The 25,731-nt window shown below is 56.0% G+C and overlaps 2 protein-coding genes across 4 annotated transcripts; both read left to right on the plus strand.

Moving 5' to 3' along the window:
* Positions 1 to 2,182: 2,182 nt before the first annotated feature.
* On the plus strand, positions 2,183 to 10,331 carry RAPSN (receptor associated protein of the synapse). 3 transcript variants are annotated; one of them, XM_029059471.1, is made up of 9 exons: positions 2,183 to 2,623; positions 3,094 to 3,432; positions 3,982 to 4,140; positions 5,341 to 5,439; positions 6,080 to 6,202; positions 6,745 to 6,798; positions 8,414 to 8,613; positions 9,367 to 9,435; positions 9,689 to 10,331. In XM_029059471.1, exons 1-9 carry the CDS (start codon positions 2,432 to 2,434, stop codon positions 9,786 to 9,788), a joined length of 1,335 nt encoding a protein of 444 aa, XP_028915304.1. In that variant the 5' UTR covers positions 2,183 to 2,431; the 3' UTR covers positions 9,789 to 10,331. The 3 variants fall into 3 exon arrangements, with proteins under 3 accessions (XP_028915304.1, XP_028915306.1, XP_028915305.1); XM_029059473.1 differs by having other exon boundaries at positions 8,461 to 8,613; XM_029059472.1 differs by lacking the exon at positions 9,689 to 10,331 and having other exon boundaries at positions 9,367 to 9,439.
* Positions 10,332 to 16,169: 5,838 nt separating this feature from the next.
* PSMC3 (proteasome 26S subunit, ATPase 3) lies at positions 16,170 to 25,475 on the plus strand. Its single transcript, XM_029061744.2, has 12 exons — positions 16,170 to 16,241; positions 18,583 to 18,666; positions 20,254 to 20,379; positions 20,949 to 21,053; positions 21,175 to 21,237; positions 21,660 to 21,797; positions 22,035 to 22,178; positions 22,298 to 22,446; positions 23,077 to 23,173; positions 23,793 to 23,938; positions 24,962 to 25,043; positions 25,267 to 25,475. The coding sequence occupies exons 1-12, from the start codon at positions 16,215 to 16,217 to the stop codon at positions 25,375 to 25,377; spliced, it is 1,272 nt and encodes a 423-aa protein (XP_028917577.1). The 5' UTR covers positions 16,170 to 16,214; the 3' UTR covers positions 25,378 to 25,475.
* The last annotated feature ends 256 nt before the right edge of the window (positions 25,476 to 25,731 follow it).

Below are 25,731 nucleotides of genomic sequence, written 5' to 3' on the forward strand. Positions count from 1 at the left end.
GTATTTATTGACCGCTTATCTATGTGCCAGACGCAGTGGGCCGAGCATCGTACTGAGCGCTTGGGAGAGTGCGATGTAACAGAGTTGACGGACACGTTCACACAACGAGCTTACAGTCTACAATCCGTCACACAATGGCTGGAGTAGAGTGGATGCACGGGTCACCATCCTCCAGGAACATAGCCCTATTTTGCCTAAGCTGTTTAGTAGACAAACGGACAGAGGTAACGGCACCTCCTCCCCTTCACCACTCATTTTTTTTTTTAATGGTATTTGTTAAGCACTTACTATGTGCCAGACACTGTACTAAGGACTGGGATCGATGGAAGCTAATCCGATCGGACACAGTCCGTGTCCCACTTGAGGCTCTCAGCCTTAATCTCCATTTTACAGATGAGGTAACTGAGGTACAGAGAGTTAGGTGACGCAGCGTGGCTCACTGGAAAGAGCACGGGCTTTGGAGTCAGAGGTCATGGGTTCGAACCCCGGCTCTACCACTTGTCAGCTGTGTGACTTTGGGCAAGTCACTTAACTTCTCTGTGCCTCAGTTACCTCATCTGTAAAATGGGGATTAAGACTGTGAGCCCCACGTGGGACAACCTGATTCCCCTGTGTCTACCCCAGCGCTTAGAACAGTGCTCGGCACATAGTAAGCGCTTAACAAAATACCAACATTATTATTGTCCGAGGTCTCACAGCAGACAAGTGGCGGAGCCGGGATCAGAATCCAGGTCCTCTGACTTCCCGGCCCGTGCTCTTTCCACTAGGCCACGCTGCTTTCAGGTCAATGGGTGCAGCAGTGCGTCGGTAGGTGGGCCCTGGGGATTCTGCGCATTTCACCTGCACGTAATTCGGGTAGGATTCCTGGAAGAGGGGAGGTAATTTAGGAACAGCCATACCTCAGTTTCCCACCTTGTTCTTTGCAGACGGTTTCATCATCATCCTCCTCATTGACACTATTGAGCACTTGCTATGTGCAGTGCACTGTGTTAGGGAGAGCATTCATTCATTCAATAGTATTTATGGAGCGCTTATTATGTGCAGAGCACTGCACTAGGCGCTTGGAATGTACAAATCGGTAACAGATAGAGACAGTCCCTGCCCTCTGACGGGCTTACAGTCTAAGCGGGGGAGACAGACAAGAACAATAGCAATAAATAGAATCAAGGGGATGAACATCTCATTAAAACAATAGCAAATAAATAGAATCAAGGTGATAAAATAAATAGGGTAATGAAAATATACAACAGGGTCGGTAGACACATTCTCTCCCCACAACAAGCTCACTCAGACCAAATCAAAACTCACAAGTCCACCAGCTACTCAGTTCCTTTCCTATTTGAGGGTGGCCAGTTCAGGCCAAATTCAGAGGCCAAAAGGCCAGATCTGGGTTGTTGCTCGTCCCGAGGATCCCCGGGAGATTCTGTCCCGTTCCGGGAGTAGCCTGGGAGGAGGCCGGGACCCGGAGACAATAATAACAATAATTGTGGTATTGGTTAAGCGCTTACTGTGTGACAGGCACCATACTGAGCGATGAGGTGAATACAAGCAATATATGACACAGTCTCTGTCCCGTGTAGGGCTCACAGTCTCGATCCCCATTTTATAGATGAGGTAACTGAGGCACAGAGAAGTAAAGTGACTTGCCCGAAATCACACGGCAGACAAGTGGAGGAGTCAGGATTAGAACGCAGGACCTTCTGACTCCCAGGCCCGGGCTCTATCCACTATGCCACGCTACCTCCGTTCTGGGGCCAAAACACTCCCCGTCGTGGATCAGGATCAGGGGTCGGCCCAGCTTGCGCAATTCCCCGTCCTTCCTCCTCCTGAGAAAAGCAAATTCCTTCCCCCAAAGGAGGCCCCCGGCCTGGCTCAGTGGGTGAGCCTTACTATTAGGGTAGAGTGGTGTTATTTACTATTGGAGGTAACTGAGGCCCAGAGAAGTGAAGTGACTTGGCCGAGGTCACACAGCAGACAGGTGGCGGAGCTGGGCTTTGAACTCAGGTCCCGAGTCTCAGGCCCGTGCCCTACCCCCTAAGACCGACCGCTCCTTGCCTTCTGAGGAGACTAGGACCGATGCCTCTCGGGCAGCCGTTTCTCGGGACCGAGGGGAGCGCGTGACCTTGGGGCCGACATTCCCGAGTGGCCACATGGTCTGGACTGGCAGGGACAGCTGGGAGGGAGGTGGAGGCTGCGGGCGGCTTCGTTCCCAGGGGTATCCGGCTCCGTCGGCCCGGGCCCTCTCGTCTCTGTTTCCTACGGCCCGGTGGGGAGCCCACGCCCCTCGGCCGGTCATCCTAGTGCCTCGGGCAGGGACAGCCCGTCGACCCCACCCCGGGCCTCCGATGGCCCCGACCCTCTTTCTCCCCGGCCCTGCTTCTCTGTAAGGACTGCGCTCCTCCCCCTGCGGCTCCACATTGGCGGGCAGACGATGGGGCAGGATCAGACCAAGCAGCAGATCGAGAAAGGGCTTCAGTTGTACCAGTCGAACCAGACGGAGAAGGCGTTGCAGGTTTGGACGAAGGTGTTGGAGAAGAGCACGGACCCCTTGGGCAGATTCCGGGTGCTGGGCTGCCTGGTCACGGCCCACTCGGAGATGGGGCGCTACAAAGAGATGCTGAAGGTGAGGAGCGGCCCCGCTGGGGGGCTCGGAGGTGGGTCGAGGGAGGCGTCCAGGAGGACCGCAGGCCCCCCGCCTCCTTAGGGGGCGGGAGGTGGGTCTTTCCCAAAGCGCTCGAGAAACAGGGGCAGAAATCGGCCACCGCCGTCCGGGGCTCCTGGAGGGGAGGGAGTCGGAGGAACAGGGAAAGAAGCCGGAATGTGAGGGGAGATAAGCCGGGACTGGGACAGCCCCTCTACCTCCAGCCCTGCCCTCCCCAGAATGGTCCACCTGAGGGAAAATTCCGTGAATTGTCCCGTCCCCCCGCCCCGACCTCCTCCTGGCCGCCCAGGCCGCAGATCCCATCCCTCCCCCATCACTCGGGCCGGCTGGCTCTCCCCGCCCCCGCCCCGCCGGGTCCGTCCCCGTGGGCCGAGCAGAACGGGCGGCGGGCGGGCCTCCGCCTAAGAGGGGAGCGGTCCGTTGGTGGGTAGTTCGCAGTGGTCCAGATCGACACGGCCCGGGAGCTGGAGGACCCCGACTACCTCACGGAGAGTTACCTGAACCTGGCGCGCAGCAACGAGAAGCTCTGCGAGTTCCAGAAGACCATCTCCTACTGCAAGACCTGCCTCAACATGCAGGGCCCGCGGGCGAGCCTGCCGCTCAACGGGCAGGTCAGTCTCAGCATGGGCAATGCCTACCTGGGCCTCAGCCTCTTTCAGAAGGCCCTGGAGTGCTTCGAGAAGGCCCTGCGCTACGCCCACAACAACGACGACAAGATGCTGGAGTGCCGGGTCTGCTGCAGCCTGGGCAACTTCTACTCTCAGGTCAAGGTGCGGGCAGCGGAAGGGGAAGGGCTCCCGCCGGAGAGGGGCACCCCGAGGGGCGCAGGAGGAGTCGGGCGACGTTTCTGGGGAGCTCCTGGACGTGGGAGAGGCGGGCCTCCCCGTATGGGAGGAGGTGGCCGTCTTGAGGGTGGGAAGACCGGGAATCACCCTGGCGTGCGAAGGAGGCGCGGCCCGGGAAGATACGGCTTTAGGCAAGAGCGGCCATTCCCAGCAGTCGCCACTCGTGACGTAGACCGTAAGCGCCTTGTGGGCAGGGAACGGGTCTCCCGAGCCCTTAGGACAGCGCTCCGCTCCCAGCGAGTGATCCCAGGGAAATCAATCGACCGATGGTATTTACTGGGCGCTTAACGTGGGCAGAGCGCTCTGCCGAGCACTTGAGAGGGTTCCATCGAGTAAGTAGGCACGATCCCTGTTGCTCGCTGTGCGGAGTGAAGGGCCCGGGTGGGAAGGAAGCAATATATTCCCCGCCGAAGAGCACGAGGAACCCCGCGGCCCTCACCGGCTGCCGCCCCGTCCTTCCCCTTCCGGCTCCAGGACTACGAGAAGGCCCTGTTCTTCCCCTGCAAAGCCGCCGAGCTGGTGAACGACTACGGCGCGGGGTGGAGCCTCAAGTATCGGGCCATGAGCCAGTACCACATGGCGGTGGCCTATCGCAAGTTGGGGCACCTGGGCGATGCCATGGAGTGCTGTGAGGTAGGCCATGGGCCTGGGCCGGGCTGGACCCCGAATTTTGGGAAAGGGGCAGACAGGAAGTCACCCGGGGATGGTCAACAATATTTTCCCTTTAACTAATGGAAATATGTTTAGACTGTGCCCATTGTTGGGCAGGGATTGTCTCTATCTGTTGCCGAATTGTACATTCCAAGCGCTTAGTACAGTGCTCTGCACTCAGTAAGCACCCAATAAATATCACTGAATGAGTATCTCACCCCAGGAGACCAAGCAGAGGCCACAAAGACTCCTCAATTGTTCATTATTAATTTTAATTACGAAAAGGGTATTGGTTAAGTGCTTACTCTGTGTCAAATACCGTTCTAAGCACTAAGTAGATACAAGTTAATCCGGTCGGACACGGTCCCCGTCCCACGTGGGACTCACAGATCGAAGTATGGGGCTCGCAGTCTACCCCTGTGAGTGATGCTCCCCTAGGAATCGATCAATCGGTCAGTGCTATTTATCGAGCACTAACCGGGTGCAGAACACCGTGCTGAGCGCTCGAGAGAGTGAAATGGAGTGGACGGGATCCCTGCTCTGGAGGGGCCAGGGCTCTCTGCTGTCCTCTGTCCTTGTGACTCCCCAGAGAAGGAACCAACCAAGACTGACGAAATTGGAACAAGCTGGCATTCTTAGGTGGACAGGACAACCCATTTCCAAGGGAATCTCACTTTATAGCCCCAAATTTCCCGCTCTGTCGAAATGTGCCACTGACAGGGTAGAAGAGAAGGGTGTGGAGAAGTGGTACTTGGTAGAAAGGTAACTGGAAGAAGAGGAGGGAAGCCACGTAGCCTAGGGGAAGGAGAACCAGGATCTGGTAGGCGGAAGATGTGTCCTAATCCCGACTCTGCCACGGGCTTCCTGTGTCGTCCTGGGCAAATCACATTATTTCTCAGGGCCTCAGTTTCCTCATCTGTAAAATGGGGAATCCAGAGCTGGCCTCCCTCCTATTTTGACTACAACCCCGAAGAGGAATAAGGGACTGTGTCGGACCTGATTATCTCGTACCCACTCCAGTGCTTAGTACAGCGCTCGGCATAGAGGAAGCGCTTAACCAATACCACAGTTACTATTATTATTATTGTTATCAGGGGGTAAGATGGAGGGAGGGGAACTCTCTTGGCTGGGCCGGGCTGAGAGCCTCTCCTGAGCCAACCGAACGGGGATCTGCCCTCGCAGGAGTCCATGAAGATCGCCCTCCAGCACGGGGACCGGCCCCTCCAAGCTCTCTGTCTGCTCTGCTTCGCCGACATCCACCGCAGCCGTCGGGATCTGGAGGTGGGAGCCTTGGGGTGGGACTGGGAAGGCAGGTTGAGTAGGCGGGGAGAGGCCACGGACGCGGCGTAGCTCCCAGCGTGGCTTCGGATTACGTCCCAGTGAAATCCCTCTTGACGAGGCGGGAGAGCGGCCGCGCCTGTTTGCCGGAGGGTCGCGGCCCAGTGGTGCCGGCCTTGGGGACAGAGGGCAGGGGGCGTGAAAAGGAAACAGTGCCGGTCCAGCAGAGATAGGTGCCACAGAAAAAGATCTGGGGGTCACAGGTGACCAGAAGCTCAACATGAATCGGTCACGCGATGCAATTATTTACAAAGCCAACTTGCCCCCCGAGATGTACAGTCAAGGGAACGACTTGTGAAATTGGAAAATCGTTGAACTCCATCCTCGTATACCCGGGAGGAAAGAATAGACGTACCTCCATTAATTATTCCCCTGTCTGGGGACCGGGTGCTGGAACAGATACCTTCTGGGTCTGGGATTCCCTGGCTGGGTATGGGAGCTGGCCCGACTTGATGGGTAATGGGGTGGGAGGTGGATAGAGTGGTCAGGGCTGAGGAGGAGGAGGAGGAGGAGGAGGAGGAGGGTACCACCCCGGCCCCGGCCTGGGTCTCACGGTTTTCCCTCCTCCTCCTGTGAGATGCAGACGGCCTTCCCCCGCTACGACTCCTCCATGAGCATCATGACTGAGATCGGGAATCGCCTGGGGCAGGTGCAGGTGCTGCTAGGGATGGCCAAGTGCTGGGTGACCCAGAAAGACCCGGAGAAGGTAAATGTTCCCCATTTATCACTGCCCCTTCCTGCCCCCGCCTCCTCGGCCCCTCCCCCCAAACCCGATGCAGACCCTGGCGGGGTGGATGGAGGTGTTCAGGGCTTGGATGGTTTATAGTCCAGTTCCAGAATTGCATCCTGTCAAAGCCACTGGTTAGGAGAGAAGCAGGGAGGCAGACTTCAACTACAAGCATGATCGACTGGGGGGCCCTGGAGACCACTTAATGGTAGCAAAGTAGCTGTGGTCCCCCTGCCCTTGGTTTGCGGGTGGAAGGCCAGACCGGGCCCTAGATCGTGCTCTGCCCACGCCCCAGCCGCGGGCTTGGAAAATAACATTATAATGACTTGACTCCTTTCCCTGGACTTTCCTCGGCAGGCCTCCCTCTTCCTCTTGGGAGACAGCTGGTCCTTTCAATCCCATCCCACCCCCCCGCCTCCCCACCGGGCCATTTTCATGTCGTGTCATTAGCCCCTCTGTCCAATCGGGGCTACTCCCGAGGTCCCAAGCCCACAGATCTGCCCCTCTGCCCCTCCGCCCAGGCTCTGGATGCCATCGAGAAGGCCCAGGATCTAGCCGAAGGGCTGGGGAACAAGGTAAGAAACTTATCCGCCTCCACCCTACTTAGGGCTAGGGTTGGTGGTCCAGCCAGTGAGGGGAGAAATAAATTGGGGAAGAAGGGCAGGAGACAGCCTTTCTACAAATCCCTTTATTCTGGTGCATGTGTGCATGTGCGCACTCATTGCTTGAATGTGTGTGTACAGCAGAGATATTTTTTCATTCAATCTCCCGAAGATTTGTCCCCGTCCATCTTCTAGAGACCGCTCCAATTCGCTGGCCTGCACACTACCTGGCTCAGGGAATTATTAGTTGCTTCTTTAGGAGACTCAATCAGTCACTTCCACCGTGGCCAGTGTTTATTTGAACACCCTCGTGGACCGGAATCATGTCTAGCAACTCTATTGTACTCTCCCAAGTGCTTAGTTCAGTGCTCTGCACACAGTAGGTGCCCAATAACTGCAACTGATTGACAGAACACCCCTGATCCATCATGGACAGCATTTATTGAGCACCCTTGAGGAGAGGAATCTTTTCTACTGTGCTCTCCCAAGTGCTAAGTTTGCAGTGCTCTGCACATAATAAGCATCCAATAACTGCAGGTGACTGACACAACACACGTGGTCCCGTTCATGTTGTATGTATCCCAAGGGCAAAACGGGGAGCTGGACTGATTGGAAAATAATCAATTTAATCGTGGTATTTGTTAAGCGCTTACTATGTGCCAAACGCTCTGCTGATGAACCCTGGGGTAGATGCAAGATAATCAGGTCCCACATGGGGCTCACAGTCTAAGTAGGAGGGAGAAAAAGTATTGAATCTCCATTTCGCAGACGAGGGAACTGAGGCACAGAAAAGTGAAGTGACTTGCCCAAGGACACGCAGCAGGCAAGTGGCACAGCCAAGATTAGAACCCAGCTCCTCTGACCCCCAGACCCGTGCCCTATCCACTGTGTCATGCTGCTTTTCTAAAGTACTTTGGAAAGCTCACTGTGGGCAGGGAATGTGTCTGTTGTGTTGTACTCTCCCAAGTGCTTAGTAGAGTGCTCTGCACATAGTAAGCACTCAATAAATAAGATTAAATAATAATAATGTATTTGTTAAGCACTTAATATATGCAGAGCACTGTTCTAAGCGCTGGGGTAGATACAGGGTAATCAGGTTGCCCCATGTGAGGCTCACAGTTAATCCCCATTTTCCAGATGAGGTAACTTAAATGAATGAAAGAATCTTTTAGTCGAGGGAGGAAAGTGCCCAGATAGCTGTAGACTGTGAGCCCGTCTTCTAGACTGTGAGCTTGTTGTTGGGTAGGGATTGTCTCTATCTGTGGCCGAATTGTACTTTCCAAGCGCTTAGTACAGTGCTCTGCACACAGTAAGTGCTCTATAAATGCGATCGAATGAATGAACGAACGAACGAACTGGACTTCTGCCCTGCTCAGTGTCGAGTCTTGTGTCCCGGATGCCTCCTCATATCTGACCCTTTCTGACCTCACTTCTCCGCCACTCCACCCCACCCCACAACCTCATTCCTCTTTCACCCGACCACCTTCCGACCCCACGTCTCTGCCACCCGACCCCTCTGCCCCCCGCCCATCCCCGGGTCGTCTCTACCGCCTTGCCGCTCCCCCCCCCCTTCCCACCCCGTGCCCAGCTGAGCCAGCTGAAGCTGCACTGCCTGAGCGAGGGCATCTACCGCAGCAAAGGGCAGCAGCGGGAGCTGCGGGCTCACGTGGTCCGTTTCCACGAGTGCGTGGAAGAGACGGAGCTGTACTGCGGGCTGTGCGGGGAATCCATCGGGGAGAGGAACAGCCGGCTGCAGGCTCTGCCCTGCTCACATTTCTTCCACCTCAAGTGAGCACCTGTGGGACCTGAGGCAGGGCTGGGGCCAGGTGAGGGTGGTGTCCTCTTTGTGGCGGCCTCGGGGGTCGAGACCGTGCCCATCCCCAGAGAGGTGGAGGGAAGCCGCGGACAAGGGAGGACGGAGCCTCCGGGATCCCGATTTTCCTTGAAGCCTGGAGAGGTCCGGCCTCCTTGGCCTCGCTCGCCTTGAAATGCAGGAAGTCGTCCCCTTCCATCCCGTCCCGCGAGGCAGGGCTGAGGCTCAGAAGTCGCCCCAAGGAGACCGAGAGAGAGAGACAGTGCCCTCGTCCGCCCGCGGGACTCCTCCGCTTGGGTGGATCCGTTCACCCCGGGACGGCGGACCTCTCCGGACCTCCCCTCCCCTGCTTCCACGAGCCTATCGCCAGCCTGCAGATGGTTCCTTAGGCCTTTCCTGTGCCCCACCAGGCCCTAGTGGAGCCTGGCAGGCTGGGGGAGCGTGGCCCATTGCTGAGGGGCGAACCTGCCCTGCCCAAGCTGACCGGGGCCGCTCCGGGCCTCCTCCTCAACTCGCCACTCCGCTCCGCTCTGAATGTCCGCTGCCCTGACCCGTCTCCCAGGGCCGAGCAGCCGGGCCTCGGAAAAGCCCGGCCTGGGTTTGCCTGGGGGGAGGGGCCCCTTCGGAGGCCCGAGGGCAGGGGTGAGAGGTCCCAAGGGGATGAGGAGCCGAGGAGGCCCGTGGCTATGGGGGTTGCCTGGCATGAACGGCGTCTCTTCCTCTTACAGGTGCCTCCAGAACAAAGGACCCCGCGGCTGCCCCAACTGTCGGCGCTCCTCTGTGAAGCCAGGCTTCGTGTGAGCGAGGGGCGTCCCTGCCGCCCCCAGCCGCCCCCCATTCCCCACCCCTGCCACTCCCCATCTCCCGGCCCTCGCCATCCCTGGGCCTCAGTTGCTCTGACCGTCTCTCCCCTCAGAGGTCCATGTTCTGCTGCAAGCGAGCTCACTCTGGTGCTCCGCTTCTTTCCCGGGCCTATTCTCATCTCCTTGGCCCTGTGTTTAGGGGCTGTAGTTCGGCTCTCCCACGGACAAATCTCTTCTTGAATTCCAGGGGTTGGATGCGTTTTAGAAGCGGCCAAGGGGAGCCAAACCGTCTCGACCTTCCGCCGGCCTCTCCTGGTTTCCACCTCTCTACAACCTCCTACTCCTAACCGTCCTCTCTCCCGCCCACGCACACGTTTGTCACGTACCTCGCCAGGTGTCCCCGCTACCAAGCCTCTTCTCCCGCTTAACCCAGTGTTCCTCCGCCTTCCCCCACAGTGACCTGAACTTTCCCCGGTGCCCCCCAACCCTGTCCACCCTGGCGTCTCGAGGTGCCTTGACTCAACTCCTCGGGGCTTGGAGGGACCCTCCAGCTGGCTTCCTTGGGGCCAGGCTGACCAAACTGGACATGGACTTGAGATGGCCGTCTTCCCCGAAACGGGGGCCCCCCTCTGCCCAGACCTCCGACCCAGACCCAAGAAGAATGATAATAATGACCGTGGCATTTGTGAGGGGCTTACTATGTGCCAAGCACTGGGATAATCCACTGGCCGGGGTAGATACGAGATCATCGGGTCGGATACAGTCCCTGTTCCACAGTGTTGTGGCTCAGACAAACTCGGAGAACCAGCCCCACTGAAGGAATGTGAGCCCGTTGAGGACGGGGATTATCTCTGTTGCTGAATTGTAATAATAAAAATAATAATGATGATGGTATTTGTTAAGTGCTTATAATGTGCCAAGCACCGTTCTAAGCACTGGGGTAGATAGATACAAGGTAATCAGGTTGTCCCACGTGGGGCTCACGGTCTTAATCCCCATTTTACAGATAAGGTCACTGAGGCACAGAGAAGTTATGTGATCTGCCCAAAGTCACACAGCTGACAAGTGGCAGAACTGGGATTCGAACTCATGACCTCTGACTCCAAAGCCCGTGCTCTTTCCACTGAGCCACGCTGCTTCTCTAATTAAGCGCTGGGGTAGACACAGGGGAATGAGGTTGTCCCACGTGAGGCTCACAGTCTTCAGCGGCTTCTCCCTAGCCTGCAAACCGGGAAAGAACACGGGTTTAGGAGTCAAAAGGATCTGCGTTCTAATCCCGACTCTGCCTCTTTCCTGCTGGGTAACCTAAGACAAGTCACTTAACTTCTCTGGGCCACGGTTTTCTCATCTTTAAAATGGGGATCAAATAACTGTTCTTCCCCCTGATGTTGTGCCCAACCCAGCACTTACCTCAGCGCTTGGCACCGGAGAAGCACAATGGTCAAGGCTCCCTCTTCTCTCTCAGTCTTCGCACCACATCTTCCCTTTGTCCTCTGGTCTTCTGAAAGGAGAAGCGGAAAACAAGATGAAGCTACTCCTTGACCTAATCGGGAGCCCAGGCCCTGCTGTGAGGTGGAGTTTAATCACCTTGAGAACGAGATAGAGGCTGGATGGGAAAAACCCGCTCCGAGGAGTTATTGCTGCCTATCCTGATGCATTTATTGTACTCTCTGATTAAATTAGATGCTGTACCAGCTATATTTAAAGAAGCTCTGCAGTGCTTAGAGCAAAGCTGGCCTTGCCTCAAAGGAGAAACTCTGTCGACAACCACTCCCTACTAGTGCTAGAAGAAGCTTTTGTACTAATAAACTTGTCTCCATTCATTCGATCGTATTTATTGAGCGCTTACTATGTGCAGAGCGCTGTACTGAGCGCTTGGAAGGTACAACTCGGTAACGGATCGAGACCATCCCTGCCCGACAACGGGCTCTCAGTCTAAACGGGGGAGACAGAGAACAAAACGCAACAAGACGAGTCTCTAACGCCTGCTTGAACACACTGCAGAGTCGGTGAAGTTTTTCTTCCACAGCACAGAGTAAGCGCTTAATGGCATATTTGTCATTATTATTAGGTCTCTGGGTGAGAGTAAGGGACTCCAGGATCACCATCAAAATTGGGGGTGCTAGATCAGTGTATCCCAAGACAGCTCATGCAAGAATCGAGAAGTCCCGACAAGTGCATGGAGCATTAGAGCAGACCATCTCAGGGCGTTTTCAGTCTCCCGTTCTATCCTGGTGTCCGGATCCTGAAGCCATCTGAGCCAGACCTTTCTCAGAGCCTTTATCTTCCCCTCCTGGGTCCACGTAAATTCTGGCGCCGCTGTGGAGGGAGGCTCGGTGCTGAAAATTAAAGAAAAGAAAGAAATTGATCCGAAAGGGTCTGTTTCCATTCAGGAGCAGTCGGGAAATGGGTTCACTGTAAACCTGGGAAAACCAGGCCTTCCCCCACAAGAAGTGGCAAAGCAGCATGGCTTAGTGGAAAGAGCACAGGGTTGGGAGTCAGAGGTCTTGGGTTCTATTCCTGACTCCGCCACTTGTCATTCATTCGATAGTATTTATTGAGCGCTTACTATGTGCAGAGCTAGGTGACCTTGGGCAAGTCATTTCACTTCTCTGTGCCTCAGTTACCACATCTGTAAAACGGGGATTGACTGTGAGCCCCACCTGGGACGACCTCATTACCTTGTATCTACCCCAGCACTTAGAGAACAGTGCTTGGCACATAGTAAGCGCTTAACAAATACCGTTGTTATTATTATTATTACCAGTTCTCTCCCAGTACAAATGATGCGCTGAGCATCCCTGATCCCAAACTTCATTCATTCATTCAATCATATTTATTGAGCGCTTACTGTGTGCAGAGCACTGTACTAAGCGCTTGGAAGGTACGATTCGGCAACAGATAGAGACAATCCCTACCCAGTGACGGGCTCACAGTCTAGAAGAGGGAGACAGACAACAAAACAAAACAAATAGACAGGCATCAATAACCTCACAATAGATGAACAGAATTGTAGATATATACACATCGTTAATAGAATCAATAGAAAAATAAAATAATAAATATGTACATATATACACTAGTGCTGTGGGGTGGGGAAGGGGGTAGAGCGGAGGGAGGGAGAAGGGGTGATGGGGAGGGGAGGAGGGGCAGAGGAAAAGGGGGGCTCAGTGTGGGAAGGCCTCCTGGAGGAGGTGAGCTCTCTGTAGGGCTTTGAAGGGGGGAAGAGAGTTAGTTTGGCGGAGGTGAGGAGGGAGGGCGTTCCGGGCCAGAAGTAGGACACGGGTCAGGGGTCGACGGCGGGATAGGCGAGAACTGGGGACGGTGAGGAGGTGGGCGGCAGAGGAGCGGAGCGTGCGGGGTGGGCGGTGGAAAGAGAGAAGGGAGGTGAGGTAGGAGGGGGCAAGGGGATGGACAGCCTTGAAGCCCAGAGTGAGGAGTTTGTGTTTCGTGCGAAGGTTGATAGGCAACCACTGCAGATTTTTGAGGAAGGGAGTGACAGGCCCAGAGCGTTTCTACAGGAAGATGATCCGGGCAGCAGAGTGAGGAAGAGACTGAAGTAGGGAGATGCAGGAGGTTGGGAGGTCAGAAAGGAGGCTGATGTAATGGGAAGCAGCGTGGCTCAGTGGAAAGAGCCCGGGCTTGGGAGTCAGAAATCATGGGTTCGAAACCCGGCTCTGCCACTTGCCGGCTGTGTGACTGAGGGCAAGTCACTTAACTTCTCTGTGCCTCAGTTCCCTCATCTGTAAAATGGGGATGAAGACTGGGAGCCTCACGTGGGACAACCTGATGACCCTGTATCTGCCCCAGCGCTTAGAACAGTGTTGTGCACAAAGTAAGCGCTGAACAAATACCAGCATTATTATTATTATTAATCCAGTCAGGGATATCTGTTGCCTAGCTGTACATTCCATGCGCTTAGAACAGTGCTCTGCACACAGTAAGCGCTCAATAAATACGATTGAATGAATGAATAAAAGGATATGATGAGCGATTGCACTAACAAGGAAGCGGTTTGGATGGAGAGGAAGGAGAGGAAAGGGCAGATCTTGATGATGTACAGTGCCTGGCACATAGTAAGCGCTTAACAAATATCGTAATTACCCACCCCCTCTAGACTGGGAGCTCATTGTAAGCAGAAACTGTCACTCTTTTTTGCTGTGTTGTACTTTCCCAAGCTCTTAGTACAGTGCTCTGCACACAGGAGGGTTTAATAAATACGACTGACTGAATGAATGCTCTGCGCACAGTATTCATTCATTCATTCAATCAGTCGTATTTACTGAGCACTTACTGTGTGCAGAGCACTGTACTAAGCGCTTAGAATGTACAATTCATCCACCGACGGAGACAATCCCTGCCTAACCCCAGGCTCACAGTCTAAAAGGCAGAGACAGACAGCAAAACAAAACAAGTAGCCTGGCATCACTGCCATCAAAATGGATAAATAGAATCCTAGATATATATACACATTATGAATAAACAGTAAGTAACATTAATAACAGTAAGCGCTCAATAAATACAATCATTGATTATTCTGTGGCAGGGCAGACTCGAAGGGTTTTGATAAGGATTCGATCCTCAATCGATCCCCACTGGAGGCAAGGTTTAAGGGAAGCAGCGTGGCTCAGTGGAAAGAGCCCGGGCTTGGGAGTCAGAGGTCTTGGGTTCCAATGCCGACTCCGCCACTTGTCAGCTGGGTGACCTTGGGCAAGTCACAACTTCTCTGTGCCTCAATTCCCTCATCTGTAAAATGGGGATGAAGACTGTGAGCCCCACCGGGGACAACCTAATCACCTTATATCTACTCCAGCACTTAGAATAGTACTTGGCACATAGTAAGCACTTAACTAATACTAAAAAAAACCCAAAAAAACCTAGTGCCAGGCCCAGGTTTTGCTCATCCTCCCCATTCTCCCGGCTCCCTTCTTCTGCTCTTCCCCCTTCCCCTCCCCATGGCATTTGTGCATATTTGCCTATATTATTTATTACTCTCTTTATTTTGTTATGATGTGTATATAGCTATGATTCTATTTATCTTGATGGTATTGATGCCTATCTACTTGCGTGGCTCAGCGGAAAGAGCATGGGTTTGGGAGTCAGAGGTCATGGGTTTTAATCCCGGCTCCACCACTTGTCAGCTGCGTGACTTTGGGCGTCACTTCACTTCTCTGGGCCTCAGTTATCTTATCTGTAAAAGGGGGATTAATAATAACAATAATTTGGTATTTGTTAAGTGCTTACTATGTGCCAAACACTATTCTAAGCGCTAGGTAGAAACAAGGTAATCAGGTTGTCCCACATAGGGCTCACTGTCTTCATCCCCATTTTCCTGTGGTGAAGACTGTGAGTCTCACGTGGGACGACCCGATCACCTTGTATCCCCTCCAGCGCTTAGAACAGTGCTTGGCACATAGTCAGCACTTAATAAATGCCACTATTATTATTATTATTATTATTGTTTTGTTTTGCTGTCTCCCCCTTTTAGACTTTGAGCCCATTGTTGGGATTGCCTCTATCTGTTGCCGAATTGTACATTCCAACTGATCAGTACAGTGCTCTACACATAGTCAGTGCTCAATAAATATGAATGAATGGATGAATGAATGTATGGATGAATGAATGGATGGATGGATTGATGAATGAAAGAATGGATGGGTGGGTGGATGGATGGATAGATGGATGGATGGATGAAATGATGAATGAATGAATGGATGAATGACTGGATGGATGAATGAATGGATGGATGGATGGATGGATGGATGGATGGATGGATGGATGGATGGATGGATGGATGGATGGATGGATGGATGGATGGATGGATGGATGGATGGGTGGATGGGTGGTTGGATGGATGGATGGATGGATGGATGGATGGGTGGTTGGGTGGATGGATGGATGGATGGATGGGTGGGTGGGTGGATGGATGGATGGATGGATGGATGGATGGATGGATGGATGGATGGATGGATGGATGGATGGATGGATGGATGGATGGATGGATGGGTGGTTGGATGGATGGGTGGGTGGGTGGTTGGATGGATGGATGGATGGATGGATGGATGGATGGATGGATGGATGGATGGATGGATGGTTGGATGGATGGGTGGGTGGTTGGCTGGCTGGCTGGATGGATGCGTGTGCCTCAGTTACCTCATCTGTAAAATGGGGATTAACTGTGAGACTCACGTGGGACAACCTAATTACCCTCTATCTACCCCAGCGTTTAGAACAGTGCTCTGCACATAGTAAGTGTTTAACAAATACCAACATCATCATCATCATCATGGATGGATGGATGGATGAATGGATGAATGAATGAATGGATGGATGAATGAATGGATGGATGGATGGAGGGAGGAATGAATAGATGAATGAATGAACGAACGAAGGACCGAACGGCCCGCCCCACCCGCCAATAGCCGCTTCCGGTTCTGTCGAAGGGGGAAAAGACTACAACTCCCAGAGGCCTTCGCGGCCCCCCATGACTAAAAGCCCGGCCGGGGCCCGGCGTCTCGGGGTCACGTGACGGACGCCGAGCCCGAGATTCGAAGCGGCAGATTCGCCGCGGGCAAATCCGGCGGGAAAATGGGGAGGGGAGAGGTCGCTGGCGGAGGAGCGGGAAGGGAAACAATTCCCTTGTGGAGGGAGGGACGTTAGGAGGCGTCGGGATGGGAGGGGGTCCCGAGGGGCCGGGCCCGGCCGGCGGCCGGTGTTGAATCTGCTGCCGGAAGTGGGGGGGGGGCGGCGGGGGAGTGAGTCGGCAGGACAAGATGGCGTCGGTGTGGGATGAGGCGGAGGTGAGGCCCGGGACCCGGGGGGACCCCCAAAAGCCTCACGGACGCGCCCAGGGACCCGAACACGACGCTGCCCAGCTCCCCGTAACTATGATGGCATCGCTTAAGCGCCTGCCGTGTGCCAAGCACTGTTCTAAGCGCTGGGGGGAGGGACACCAGCTCAGGTTGCCCCCCCCCCCCCCGTGGGACAGTCGCCATCCCCATTTTGCAGATGAGGCCACTGAGGCCCAGGGAATAATAGTCATATGATGGTGTTAAGCGCTTATGAGGTGCCAAGCCCTGGTCTGAGCCCTGGGGCGGATGCAGGGCAATCAGGTTGTCCCCCGTGGGACAGTCTCCATCCCCATTTTGCAGATGAGGTCACTGAGGCCCAGGGAATAGTAATAGTATGATGGTGTTTGTTAAGCGTTTACTAGGTGCCAAGCACTGGTCTAAGCGCTGGGGTAGATACAAGCTCATCAGGGTGCCCCCCGTGGGACAGTCTCCATCCCCATTTTGCAGATGAGCTCACTGAGGCCCAGGGAATGATAGTAGTATGATGGTGTTTGTTAAGCGTTTACTAGGTGCCAAGCACTGGTCTAAGCGCTGGGGTAGATACAAGCTCATCAGGGTGCCCCCCGTGGGACAGTCTCCATCCCCATTTTGCAGATGAGGTCACTGAGGCCCAGGGAATAATAATAGTATGATGGTGTTTGTTAAGGGCTTACTAGGTGCCAAGCACTGGTCTAAGATACAAGCTCATCAGGGTGCCCCCCGTGGGACAGTCTCCATCCCCATTTTGCAGACGAGGTCACCGAGGCCCAGGGAATAATAATAGTATGATGGTGTTTGTTAAGGGCTTACTAGGTGCCAAGCACTGGTCTAAGCGCTGGGGGAGATACAAGGTGAACAGGTGGTCCCCCGTGGGGCTCACAGTCTGAATCCCCATTTGACAGATGAGCTCACCGAGGCCCAGAGAAGAATAATAGTAATTGTGGTATTTCTTAAGCACTTACTGTGTGCCAAGCATTGTTCTAAGCGCTGGGGGGGGGATACAAGCTGCTCAGGTTGTCCCCCGTGGGACAGTCTCCATCCCCATTTGACAGATGAGGTCCCTGAGGCCCGAAGAATAATAGTAGTAATTGTTTTTGTTAAGTGCTTACTGTGTGCCAAGCACTGGTCTAAGCCCTGGGGTGGATACAGGCTGCTTAGGATGCCCCCCGTGGGAGAGTCTCCATCCCCCTTTGACAGATGAGGTCACTGAGGCACAGAGAATAATAATAGTAATTGTGGTATTTCTTAAGCTCTTACTATGTGCCAAGCACTGGGGTGGATACAGGCTGCTCAGGTTGTCCCCCGTGGGACAGTCTCCATCCCCGCTTTGCAGATGAGGTCCCCGAGGCCCAGGGAATAATAATAATAGTAATTGCGTTTGTTAACCACCTACTCTGTGCCAAGCACTGGTCTAAGCCCTGGGGTAGCTACAGGGTAATCGGGTATTTATGCATAGTTGCATATGGTGAGGTCACTGAGGCCCAGAGGGTAATAATAGTAATTGTGGTATCTGTTAAGCGCTTACTGTGTGCTAAGCACTGGGGTAGATGCAAGGGAATCAGGTTGTCCCCCGCGAGACAGTCTCCATCTCTGTTTTACAGATGAGGTCACTGAGACCCAGGGAATAATAATAATAATGAAGGTTAAACACATAAGCAGCGTGGCTCAGCGGAAAGAGCCCGGGCTTTGGAGTCAGAGGTAATGGGTTCGAAACCTGGCTCTATAGAGAAGCAGCGTGGCTCAGTGGAAAGAGCACGGGCTTTGGAGTCAGGGCTCATGAGTTCGAATCCCAGCTCTGCCACTTGTCGGCTGTGTGACTGTGGGCGAGTCACTTCACTTCTCTGGGCCTCAGTTCCCTCATCTGTAAAATGGGGATGAAGACTGTGAGCCCCATGTGGGACAACGTGATTCCCCTACGTCTCCCCCAGCGCTTAGAACAGTGCTCGGCACATAGTAAGCGCTTAACAAATACCAACATCTGTCAGCTGTGTGACTGTGGGCAAGTCACTTCACTTCTCTGGGCCTCCGTCACCTCTGTAAAACGGGGATGAAGACCGTGAGCCTCATGTGGGACAACCTGATGATCCTGTACCTGCCCCAGTGCTTAGAACAGTGCTCCGCACATAGTAAACAACAAATACCAACATTATTATAAGTGGAAAGAGAGTTTAGGGAGGGCAGTGGAAAGAGATCGGGGCTGGAGGAGCGGAGGTCCATTTGGGGACAGACTGGGGAGGCCGGAGAGGAGGCCGGACCGTCCCGAGGCTGTCGGGGCCCGCACCGCTGACTTGGGCTTGGGCTTTCTTCACAGCAAGATGGAATCGGGGAGGAGGTACTCAAAATGTCCACAGAGGAAATTATCCAACGGACCCGGCTGCTGGACAGCGAGATTAAGGTGAGGAGAGCTGCTTTCCCATCCCTTCCCCACCGGAGGCAAGGTTCGTTCATTCCGTCGTATTTATGGAGCGCTTCCTGTGTGCAGAGCTCCGTACCGAGCGCTCGGAAAGAACGGTTCGGCAACAGATAGAGGCAGTCCCTACCCACCAGCCGGCTCGCAGTCTGGAAAAAAGTAATCAGGTCGGACACAGTCCATGGTGTCCCATGGGGTGTTTGCAGTCTTAATCCCCATTTTACAGATGAGGGGATTGAGGCCCAGAGAAGTGGAGTGACTGGTCCAAGGTCACACAACAGACAAGTGGCCAAACCTGCCAAGCTGTATGGTTTGAGGGCGCAGAAGAATGAATAGTACTAGTTTCCCTGTAAGGTGATGTTGACACTTTTTCCTCTGCTCCCCCTCCTCTCCCCATCGCCCCGACTCTCTCCCTTTGCTGTGCCCTCCCTCCCCCCGGGCCACAGCACTTGTGTATATGTGTGCGCATTTATACTTAGAATTCTGTTTGTTTTTTATTAATGAATTGTATGTATCTATAATTTATTGATAATGATGCTACTGATGCCTGTTTACTTGTTTTGATGTCTGTCACCCCCCCTTCTCGACTGTGAGCCCGTTGTGGGCGGGGATTGTCTCTATTGCTGAATTGTACTTCCCAAGCGCTTAGTACAGTGCTGTGCACACAGTAAGCGCTCAATGAATATGACTGGGGATTTTTTTATTAATGAATTGTATGTATCTATAATTCTCTTTGTTGATAATGATGCTACTGATGCCTGTTTACTTGCTTTGATGTCTGTCACCCCCCTTCTCGACTGTGAGCCCGTTGTAGGCGGGGATTGTCTCTGTTGCTGAATTGTACTTCCCAAGTGCTTAATACAGTGCTCTGCACACAATAAGCGCTCAATAAATACGACAGTGGATGGACGGTTGAGTGACAGTTGTCTCTCTGTGCAGTGGGCAGGATCCCTTCCAGCCCTGCAAATCGCTCAGCCCTGGGGGGGTGGTGTCTCTTTTTCTTATGGTATTTGTTAGGCATTCATTCAGTCGTGTTTATTGAGCGCTTGCTGTGTGCAGAGCACTGTACTAAGCGCTTGGGAAAGTACGGTACAAGTGCAATACAGCACTCACTACGTGTCACACATTGTTCTAAGCACTAGGGTAGATCCGAGTTAATTGGGTCCCCACTCCGCGTGTAAATAGGAAGGAGAACAGGAGAACCGCGGCACAGAGAAATGACTTGCCCAAGGTCCAACCGCAGCTATTTGGCAGAGCCAGGGGTAGAGCCAGGATCTTAGGCCGTGCTGCTCTTGCCTACTCTTCTGTTAGGAACTCTATTGATCGGTGGTTTCAGACATAATAAACGTTCACTCTGTGTAGGCACGCTAGTGTCAGACCAATTTCGGCTCTCCAGGAGTTTCGGCCATAAAGTCGACCGATCTGCAGTGATTTTTCTACATTGCTGAGGGATAGGAAGGCTGCTGGCACGATGCCACTTGCTCCTCTCCGGTTGCAGAGATCCAGGGGCTTGGGGAAATCTGACTTTTTTGGGCCGGGGGGGACGTGACTCCTCGTTGCCTTTTCTCGCAGATCATGAAGAGCGAAGTGCTTCGAGTCACCCACGAGCTGCAGGCCATGAAGGACAAGATCAAAGAGAACAGCGAGAAGATTAAAGTCAACAAAACCCTGCCCTACCTGGTCTCCAACGTCATCGAGGTGTGTGTATGAGTGGGGGGAAAGATGGGAGCTTCCAGGGGCCCAAAGACGGCTTGGGGTGTTTGGGAACATGTTTCGATGGGATAATTAACCAATCAGTCCAACCGTGGTATTGATTGAGCGCTTACTGTGTGCAGAGCATTGCACTAAGCACTGGGGAGGCTAAGGTATAACAGCGTTTGGAGATGTGCTCTGCCCACGGCGGTCGAACGGGTGGGGACGTCTGCAACCGACTCACGTTGTCGGACTTTTAGCGGTTTTTTATTTTCCTTTGCCATGGTATACTCACGTGGGAGGTGGAATTTGTGTTTCCTTGCGGACGTCAGGCTCCGGCAGATAAAGAACTCCGGCGTAAGTCGGTCACCTCCCCCCCCAGAGAGAATTGGTGGGTTGAGCCCTCGATCCCATCGTGGTGGCCGCTTGGAGAAGCGGAGGTGGAACCCTTCTGCCTAGAGAGCGGAGGGAAGCATCTCCCGCCGTGACTCTCGGGGCCAGGGTGGCTTTGGCGGAAGGGCAGCGAGTGTCACTGCCTGGGAGTCGGCCCCTCACGGAGCCCCCTCCTCTCCCAGCTCCTGGATGTTGACCCCAACGACCAAGAAGAGGATGGGGCGAACATTGACCTCGACTCCCAGCGGAAGGGCAAGTGTGCCGTCATCAAAACTTCCACACGCCAGGTGAGGGGGCCGGGGGATCGCGTCATACCGAGAATCGGAAAGGGAGGACGCCAGGTATCTGGGGAGGCGAGGGGAGGCTTTGGGACAGACGTGGAGCCGTGTCTTCAAACCCCTTTCCTAGACATACTTCCTGCCGGTGATTGGGTTGGTGGATGCAGAGAAACTAAAGCCCGGGGATCTGGTGGTGAGTATTTCTAGTTCTTGCCAGGGGTTCAGTCCTGCTTGAATCCCCCAACGTTCCCCCCCGGGGACTGACGTGATCGACTGTTGCCCATTCGTTGTCGTCATCGTCCCCACCCCAGATGCAGTAAAATGCCTTTTGGTTCAGTGTCCCGACCGCCTCCCTGCAGCCGCACCCCAGGACACCCGGATGGGCTTCCGAGGGTGTCCACGCAGTCCCTTTTAACCGGCTTCATTTCATCCCCCCTCTCCAAATGAATGTCACTCCATCAAATGTCGCCCGGACCGGGTCGTGACCGCTCTCCGTCCAGCCGAGATGTGGGTCTGTGTTCTCGCTGCTTGGTGTCCTTTCCTTGGCCTGCTGCTGCTCCCTGTTCCAAACCTGCTCTGGGTGGAGGCTGAGGATTCAGATCTGTGTGCCCTCAGGGAGTGAACAAGGACTCTTACCTGATCCTGGAGACCCTGCCCACCGAGTACGACTCGCGGGTGAAGGCCATGGAGGTGGACGAGAGGCCCACAGAGCAGTACAGTGACATCGGGGGGCTGGACAAGCAAATCCAGGAGGTGAGTGGGAAGAGGCGGGGTAGGGGGCGGAGGGGCCGGCGGAGGAGCGGGGTCCTAGACTCACTTCGGGAGTGAGTGATAAGGAGAGCAGACCGGCCGGTTGGACTGGTGGGATTTATCGGCGGCGACTCGGCACGGGGGACTGTGGAGAGAGTAAATCCCGGGAAGGTTTGGCGGGGAGCTGGGCCTGAGGAGCACAGAGACGGGCCCCACCCACCTGTTCCTCTCCTTTGGCAGCTGGTGGAAGCTATCGTGCTGCCCATGAACCACAAGGAGAAGTTTGAGAACCTGGGGATCCAACCCCCTAAAGGAGTGCTGATGTACGGCCCCCCCGGCACGGGGAAGACCCTGTTAGCCCGCGCCTGTGCCGCCCAGACCAAGGTGAGCGGCCCGGCGGCCCGGCCCGCGGACGGGGAGGGCCGGTGAAGGGGGAGCCTGGTCCGGGGCAGAGCGGGACGCCGGCCCGCCGACTCCCCCCGCGTTCCCCCTTTTCCCACCAGGCTACGTTCCTGAAGCTGGCCGGTCCCCAGTTGGTTCAGATGTTCATCGGCGACGGAGCCAAGCTAGTTCGAGACGCCTTCGCTCTGGCCAAGGAGAAGGCCCCCTCCATCATCTTCATCGATGAGCTGGACGCCATCGGCACCAAGCGGTGAGCCCCGGGCCGGGATGGGCCAGCGTGGGCCGGGCCGCGGGGCTCTCTCGGAGACCCCGACGGCGGGGGTCCGGCGGGGGCGGGGCCGAAAAATAAACCCCCCGGCCTCCGTCGGCACCGTCTCTCCACCCAGGCGGGCCTGGGGAAGAGCAGGTTTGAGTGGAGGGCTTCGGGTTTTGTTCTTTTTTAAATGGTGCTCGTTGAGCGCTTACTATGCACCAGGTACCGAAGTAAGCGCTGGGGTAGACAGAAGGTAGTCACGTTGGACCCAGTCCGTGTCCCACGTGGGGCAGATGAGGTACCTGAGGCACAGAGAAGTGAAATGACCCGTCCGAGGTCACCGGACGGACCACGGGCGGAGCCGGGATTAGAGCCCAGGTCCTCTCCCTCCCGGGCCCGTGCTCCCTATCCCGGGGTAGGGTTCCTCTCCGGTGCCAAGATGTGGCTCGCTGGAGGACTTCACTCCCGGGGCTTGGCTTCACCCCGGGGGGAAGGTCGAGCAGCGACCCAAGTAAGAGTTGCCGCCTCCCCCTCCCACCCCGTCTCGGGCCGGGAGGGAGAGGAGCCGTGGCCCTGGGCGGCGCCGGCTTTGACCCAAGCCGGGCCCCGGGGCCGTCCGCACGGCAGGTTCGACAGTGAGAAGGCTGGTGACCGAGAGGTGCAGAGGACTATGCTGGAGCTCCTCAACCAGCTGGACGGATTCCAGCCCAACACACAGGTCAAGGTACGGGGCCACCGTCCCCGGCGGCCAGCGGGAGGCCGGGGCAGGGGAACGGCGGCGGGGTCCGGGGGAGGGGCCGTAGCGAGGCCGTAGAGGAGGACCCGGGCGGGCCCGGCACGGGGGCGCGGGGCCCGGAGCATCGGAGGGGGCCCGCTTGTACGGACGAGCCCGGGGCCGAGCGCCAGGGAGAAGGGAGGCGTTGGAAACGGCCTCGGCCGGGCGCGTCGGGCCGGCCCGGAGCCGGTCTCCCGTCGGTCAGAAGAGCGGCTTTCCCCTCTCCCCACTCGTCACCCGGACTCGCCGACGGGGCCCCCTGGCCCCCTGCGGCCCGCCCTCAGGCGGGGGCCGAGTCCGCCCCTCGATGCCGGGGAGGGGGCCGTCCGGCCCCCGCGTTCCAGCAGAGCCCGAGGGAAAAGAGAAGCGTCCGCGCCGAGAGCGTCGAAGCCGGAACGAAGCGGTGCCCCCCTTCCGGGTGGCTTCAGCCGTCCGCCTCTCCCGGCAAGGAGGGAGAGGTGGCGGCCTGGGGCTTCCGCCCGGGGGCCGGGTGGGGAACCGGCAGCCCGCGGGGCCGTCTCGGGGCGGCCCCCGCACGGGCTCAGTCCGGTGATCGTGTCCCCGTCAGGTAATAGCCGCAACGAACAGGGTGGACATCCTGGACCCTGCCCTGTTACGCTCTGGCCGCCTGGACCGCAAAATTGAGTTCCCAATGCCCAACGAGGAGGCCAGGGCTCGGATCATGCAGATTCACTCTCGGAAAATGAACGTCAGGTGAGTGGGGGCCCCCGGAGCCGAATCTATTTCCGCCTGGCCCCCTTTCTGAAGTGGAATTATTTTGTTCCTCTCAACGTTTTGGGGGTGGTGGTTAGTAGTAGTAGTCTATCTGGTAAGCACTTGGTATGTGTCAAGCGCTGTTCTGAGCACTGGGGTAGGTAGGTTGATCAGGTAGCACAGGGATGGAATCCCCATTGTAAGATGAGGAAATTGAGGCACAGAGCAGGCCCAAGGTCATACAGCCATCCGGCGGGGGCGGGATTAGAACCCAGGTCCTCCGACTCCCAGGCGAGAGCCCGGACTTGGGAGTCCGAGGCCGTGGGTTCTAATCCCGGCTCTGCCACCTGTCAGCTGTGACTTTGGGCCAGTCACCTCACTTCTCGGTGCCTCAGTTCTCTCGTCTGTAAAATGGGGATTAAGACTGAGCCTCACTTGGGACAACCTGATGACCCTGCATCTCCCCCAGCGCTCAGAACAGTGCTCTGCACCTAGTAAGCGCTTAACAAATACCAACATTATTATTATTATTATTTCTTTTTCTCCTAGGCCACGATGCTCCCTGTGGGGAGAAAAATACTTTACCCTGTTTTTGTAAAGAACTCATCACCCCATTTTTTCCTCACTGCTTCCAGTGGCAGCCCGATGTAAACATCGATCCCGCTCGGGGCCCTGTTCTGCCTACCTACGGCATTTCATTCACTCAGTCGTATCTATTGAGCACTTACAGTGGGCGGAGCACCGGACTAAGCGCTTGGAAAGTACAGTTGGGTTTCCCGCGTAGAAACTACAGCTCAGGGTGCCCCGGCCAATCCCGAGCACGCGCGTGCGCGCTTTCACACGCGCCGTCTCTCCCTCTTTCCCTCTCCAGAACTACGTCTCGATCCGGACGTCAGCCAGATCTTCCGCTTGGCCCCCGGGGGGTTGTCGGGGGTGGGATTCCACCCCGAGGCCCTGGACCTTTGCTCCAGGGCAGGGACGGTAACGCGGCCCCTCCTCTCTTCTGCTCCTCTCCCCCCCCAGCCCTGACGTAAACTACGAGGAACTGGCCCGCTGCACCGACGACTTCAACGGGGCCCAGTGTAAGGCCGTGTGCGTGGAAGCGGTGAGTCTCCCGGGCCGCCGCGGCCCCCGGGGCTTTAGGGGTCGTTTCCACGTGGGGCCGGGGGCGGGCGGGGGGGCCCGGTCCTAACAGCTGCAACGGGGAAGGGGCGGAGGGAGAAGCCCGGGAGTCCTCCAAGCTTCCCGTCCCTGAGGGGTGCGGTGAGCGGGCCCCCCGGCCCCGCCGGGATGGCGCTCGGCACCCCGGCGCTTCTCCCCGCCCCCAGGGCATGATCGCGCTGCGGAGAGGAGCCACAGAGCTGACCCACGAGGACTACATGGAGGGGATCCTGGAGGTCCAGGCGAAGAAGAAAGCCAACTTACAGTACTACGCCTAGCCCGGGCCGGGCCCCGGGGTCCCTCTCCCCCGGCCCCCGCCCTCCCCCCCCCCCCCCCACGGGCTCTTCCCAATAAAGGTGGTTTGGTTTCTTTCCTCCCTCTCCCCACCTCGGTGGATCTCCTCTTCTCGGTGGGCTGAGCCTGTTATCGAGGCCGGGGTGGGAGGGGTGCCACTGCCCTAGAACCAGCGGGCACGGGGGGGGAGCGGTCGCCCCGAGGGGATTCGGCCCTCCGTGCCCCTCGCTGCCTACGCCACCCGGGCCCCGAGGCTTTCTACCCGTTCCGTCACGCTCCTGCCGGCAGCGGTCACCCCTCAGCGCCCCGCTCCGGGAGAGCGGGCGGGGGGGTGTCGA

This window comes from Ornithorhynchus anatinus, chromosome 3, assembly GCF_004115215.2.
Source record: "Ornithorhynchus anatinus isolate Pmale09 chromosome 3, mOrnAna1.pri.v4, whole genome shotgun sequence".
In the NCBI taxonomy this organism is placed as follows: domain Eukaryota; kingdom Metazoa; phylum Chordata; class Mammalia; order Monotremata; family Ornithorhynchidae; genus Ornithorhynchus; species Ornithorhynchus anatinus.